Below are 5,497 nucleotides of genomic sequence, written 5' to 3' on the forward strand. Positions count from 1 at the left end.
AACTGATGTTTCCTTTACATCAGTTTGCATCCTTTGCATTCCTTTCCTTTCCTTTTTATGCAGTCCATCAGTTTCATCAGTCACTGACAGATCTGTGCTCCTTGACTTTAATCCATCTTTTTCCCCTGGTGACTTCCTGAATTCACAGCTTTGTTGTGTGGTGGGAGTTTCATTTGTTCTTGAACTTCCTTTCTGACTCCTTTGGCTCTAAGCTGTTGCCTTCAGTTCAGAGGAGGTTAAGTATTGCGTTATCAAAAAGACCCAAGTGGTTTTGTTCAACCAACACCTGGAGTTTGGCACTCTGTTGCTGCCCTTGTGTGACTAGTCTTGTCTTTTCTCACTGCATCTCACTGCCATTACTTGTTTCTGACAACTACTGAAACGATTCAAGGTGCAAATCTACTCTTCGTGTCACCATGTGTTGCAGAGTTTGGTCCTGCTTGGGCTTGCAAACCAGTCTGCATCCCAGGTGCTCTGAGAATAGAATAAATGTTTTCTACTCTTAATCACTGTGGTACTATTGGATAGAGGAAAACTGTGTTATCTCCAATGAGTATGTAAGAAAAAGAGCCATTTTACCTGTCCTAGAAATGGTCAATTTCTGCAGGAATTGAGGAAGGCAAATTCAAATGTTCTTACATGGGCCTCTAGGTTCTTTTTTCACCAAAGAGCCAGATGGTAAATTATGATAAAATAAAGGAGAAGTCCTGTGCCCATTTTCTAATCTAGCCAAGTTTAGCATGGAAGTTATTGGAACTTGCCCATCATTTTTGCAATCTGAAGAACATGTCATTGTAAGGTGACTGAAACATGTATTATCTGGTGGGGCTGTGCTCTTTTCCTTGTCATTTTTTAATTTTGCATCATGTGAGGACTTCTTATAACTTAATGAGAGATGATACAGATAAGTGCTTCACAAAGTCTTGAAAAAAATCTACTGAATGTAAAGCTTAGTTCTTTATCTGTAAGCATAAAAATGGTGTTAGTCTGTGTTTTTACATAGTTTGCTTAAAACATATGAGAGGATTGTCCAATATTGGTGCTTTATTTAATGTAGAAAAAGTTGATTACTTTAAAATAAATGAACTAATTCACATGGGCATAATTTCACAATGTTTTCAGTTCTTACAATTTTTGCCTCCAATTTGCTGCCTCATTTCAGGAGGCTCCCTCAAGTTCCTTTCTTAAGCTAAGTTTGACTTCTCAGGTTCAAGTTTCATTTGGGTAAGAGTAACTTTTCTGTGGGTACAGATTTCTATGTATTCATACACAGGAATCTTTTATCCTTGGGTTTTTTGAGATGCAAAAATTGCAGGTGCACAAACCTCTTCTGCTAACAAAGTGTATGCAGAACTGGAACCATGAATAAATGTATTCTTTTCTCTTGAGGTTTGTGATTTCAATGGTTAATCTCATTGACCTTTATCTTCCCCCCCAACAATTATAGCTTGCAATATAGATTGAGGAGCTTTTGCCAGTGTGTACAACAAACAATACTCTCATTTGCAGCACTAGATCAATGATTTTGAAGACATGATAGTTTTAAGGCTGTATTGGCCACAGGGACCTTTTGTGTTTATTCCTTTTCTGCCCTTCATTGCTGAGCTAATCTAAAATATCATTCCATCTTTTCTCAGCTGCTAAAAATAGAGGTCAATTCCATTGTCCCTTCACTGAAGGTTATGCAAGGATATTCTTAATTTATTTTTGACCAGGCATAGACAAGTGCCTCTTTTTCTCTGACGAATGTGAATTATGCATATTGCTCTGTAAATAACTTTTTTTCCTTCTTAATTCATGGGCTATTGCATCCCATTGAACATGTGTACCAAGATGCCCATCTTGGTTTGACGTATGTCTAGAAGTGGTTTAACTGATGCCAATTGCCAAAACTCACTTTCCCACTTTGTTTTCTGAGAGTTTGAAGTCTTGGCTGTTCTTCCCTACTTGCATAGTTCACAGGTTGTTTTCTGAATGTTTCTGAGGGAAATAAAAGTGGTCTTGGGAATCAACACTATGTAGGTATTGTGAATTTGTGCTTCTTTCTGTTAGTAATAGCCCTTTGATACCTCCTTGGTTTCCTGACTTCTGTACTCTGTTATCATGACCTTTGGTAGCAAAGAATAAAGAAGGAAAGTGAGTACCAACCTTAATAAGCTTGTTTCTCTCCACATTTGCTGTGCAAGGAACATGAATGACAATTTTCTAATAACTTTTGAAAATTTTTCTAAATCAATATCTCACCCCCCTCCCCAAAACACTCTGGGTATGTGTTTCAGTGGCTTGGAAACGTTGTGGTATCTGTAAGCACAAAAGCTGCTGCCCCTGGGCTCTTTCATGCCCCTCCACGGGGGGTCAGACACAAACGAGCCTCTTGAATCACACTTGAGTTAGAAATATATGTCATTGTCAAACTTTTCTTCTTTTCCTGATTTAGCCACCCTAGTGCATGTTGGCTATTTGGTTGGACTCCTTTGCTCTGCATGTATATTCCCCTACAACTGCTGTGCTAATCCAGAATTTAGTATCTTTCTGTGCCTGCTTAATCAGGGTCTTACAGGATTTGTCATCTATGCCTCTAAAGGTTGCTTTTTTTGGTCTGTCATCTACACTTGGACACGTTCTTCATCTTTCCCAGTTTGATCTTTCTGCAAGTTACTGACTTTCCTCAAATCCAGATTAGGTCGCTTAAAAGCAAATTCCAAATATAGTTCCACTCATTTTTAAAAGCTTAGTCAAGCTAAAGCAAGCTTGTGCTGCTGTTTGGGATCATACTGACCATGTACATCAAACACTGTGGCATGGCAGCAGTCTACAGCCCACACAGAAGGATGTTTGGATCACTGTTAGCACAGTCTTGGTCTGTAGGAGAGCATCAGTGGAGTTGTTTCTAGATTGTCAAGTATCTGTGAATCACAAATAAGAGTGCTGCTCTCACTTTCCTTGGAATCCACTTAAGTTCAGCTTCAAACATGTGCTGTTATTATTTAGCTGATTATTTGGGGCTTATATGACCGTCCACCTTTGTACAAGAGAGATTGAGCTCTCATCATTCCTGGTGCAAGGAAATGCTGACTGACAGTCATAAGAGGCTCCAGACAAGTGATGCTCTGGAACCAAGGAAAGAATATTTCAGATATGTTTGGGGTTGAGGATCTTGCATGTAATTAGTACCAGTTAGTACCAAAAAGCTTGACTTAACAAGCTTCATGGTCATACTGGTCTCACAACTGGAGGATGAAGCACAGTAAGCTAAGCTGCTTGTGTCAGACACTTGACTGTGTTAAAATGCACAGTGTTAAGTGGGAGTAAAAGCAAAAGACTGAATGCCTTTGTCTCTGGCCCTCAATTCCCTTCAGTTGCATCCATCCTGGTTTTCACTTAATAACTAACCACATTATGGGTTATATTTACTCCTAATGCTGCAACACTTGGAGGCCTAACTCTCACCTGTTCCTCAGCAGGCTCAGCTCTCTAGGAACACAAAAAAATGCCCTTCTTATAGAGAGCACAGAGGCTGGTTGCACCACGGTGCTGGTGTGAGCCAGGGCTCTGGCTGGGGTTATGTCAATATACTCAATTTTCATGTTAATTTAACTGAGTCCCCTCTGCCACCCACTGTGCCTGCTGCCACTTGTTCTCCTCTCCAGTGGCCAGGCTCAGGTGTGCTCCCTGGAGCAGGGATGAGAACTGGCTGAGGAGAACCACGAGGGCAGTTCCAGGTGAATGGATCTCTTGTGGTTTTCTCAGAAGCATCGTATGCGTCACTCACCCGATTTTGTGCCCAGTCTACCATCACATAAGTGAAGCCATCCGGGTGATGGATCCTACAAAAAGGTGTGTGGAGGCTCATGGGGTGCACAGAGCTGCCTCACTGACAGAAGGGGATGGAGTTCTCCCATCGCAAGATGGGCTCCATCCCATTTTGTGCCCTTCTTTGTTGCTTTGTTAGCATAGCAACGGCCAATATATTTGGTAAGTACATTTGTTCTTTTTCTCTGCCTGTGTCCAGTGGTGACTGTGCTCCTGTGATCTTTATAATGCTCTGTGTTTTGTTCTGATGAAGTATAGAATGATCTCAAATATTTCACGCTACCAACTCAGCTGGTGACTCTGTGCTGTGCAAACCTAGTCTGGACTCCAGGTTAGATCATAAGCTGTAAGGATCTTTAAGTGGTCAGGCTTATCTGAATTAGTACACCTGGATGTTTTTTGTGGAAAAAAAGATTTTCACAAAGAACAGGCTGGAGTAGAAAAGGAGTAAGGGTAAGAAGGGTAAGAAAAGTTGGTGCTGCAGGAATGTGAAGGTCCAAAGATTACATCTTCGACTTGTATATGCCATCATCTAATTAGTCTGGAACTTTAAGATACTGGATAGTCTAAGTGCTGCCCCCAATTCTTTGGTCTGAGTTTGATAGATCTGCACAACCAGCAGTTTGAATCACTGAATTAGTCTTTTAACTCAGATGTCTTGGTAGATCCTCTCCAGCACTGTACACAGGAATCTCTGCACATCCCAGAGCAGCTGGCTCAGTCACATTTGAGGTGAAAATGTTTGCCTACATGTTGTTGCCTACATATGAGATAACCTAAAATCTTACAGTCTCCTGAAAATTTTCACATGGTCTTAAGGGGACACAGTCAAAACTCACAAAACAGACACCATTGAGAGGTCTTAGGTGCTCAGGAAGCATCTGTGGTTAAAGAAGTCCCTGAGCTGTGAATTATTGGAGGCTGAAAAGCATTCAGCATAAGAAGACACATGTTTGCACTAATATGCATGGTCACACTCAGACCAAGTACTGGATTAAATGAATCTTTGTTCTAAATCACTGTCTCAATGGGTTGATTTGTTTGCTGTATTTTTATAGAACTAGTCAATCGAATTATGAGCACGACATTCATCAGATTTTGAGGATGAGGAAAATGTCAGATCAACTAATGTTTTCTGTAAAAAAAGAACTTAATGAATTTAATCATTCTCCTAAAACAGCAGCCCAATGCAGCTTTGAATGCATTAAGAACTGAGAAGTTGACTGTTTCCTTGCTAGGTGGCTTCAGTACTTGATCACTTGCCCCAGTGCCCCAGGCACAAGTAACTTTGAGTAAGTAAAGTACCCCCAGGTACCAGAAAAATATAGCCATGCCAATATAGAACAGAGCTGAGACTAACTAAATACAGGCCTGGGAAAGGGTTTCGTGAGCATCTCCACCATGTGGTCATTCTGCAGCTGTCAGACCTGTGAGTTGTTTTGGTATGTCCCTGTGCTGTCCCACACAGAAATGCACACAAGGAGCAATGGGGGAAACAACCAGGGAGGACCTATGAACGTGGGGCTGTTACCATGCAGCAGTGGCACTAATAGGGTTTTGATAAGAATGGGTCTGGGATGAAACCACCCTTAGGGGTTTTTACCTTCTTCCTGCTTTCAGAGTATCAGACAGATTCCCAACCATTGCGTCCGTGTGAACTTCAGAGGGAAAAGGCTTTTTCAGC

General features: G+C 41.1%; 1 protein-coding gene across 1 annotated transcript in view; it reads left to right on the forward strand.

The window, feature by feature from the left end:
• Positions 1-3,908: 3,908 nt before the first annotated feature.
• Positions 3,909-5,497, forward strand: part of TG (thyroglobulin) — a gene marked incomplete at its 3' end in the record, with an annotated part of 31,800 nt that continues 30,211 nt past the window's right edge. The window contains exons 1-2 of the mRNA XM_009081892.1: positions 3,909-3,975; positions 5,434-5,497. The exon at positions 5,434-5,497 is cut by the window's right edge and continues 33 nt beyond it. Coding sequence (XP_009080140.1) covers positions 3,909-3,975; positions 5,434-5,497 — 131 coding nt within the window. The remainder of the gene's footprint in view (positions 3,976-5,433) is intronic.

The sequence above is a fragment of the Acanthisitta chloris genome, unplaced genomic scaffold (assembly GCF_000695815.1).
Source record: "Acanthisitta chloris isolate BGI_N310 unplaced genomic scaffold, ASM69581v1 scaffold1929, whole genome shotgun sequence".
Lineage (NCBI taxonomy): Eukaryota > Metazoa > Chordata > Aves > Passeriformes > Acanthisittidae > Acanthisitta > Acanthisitta chloris.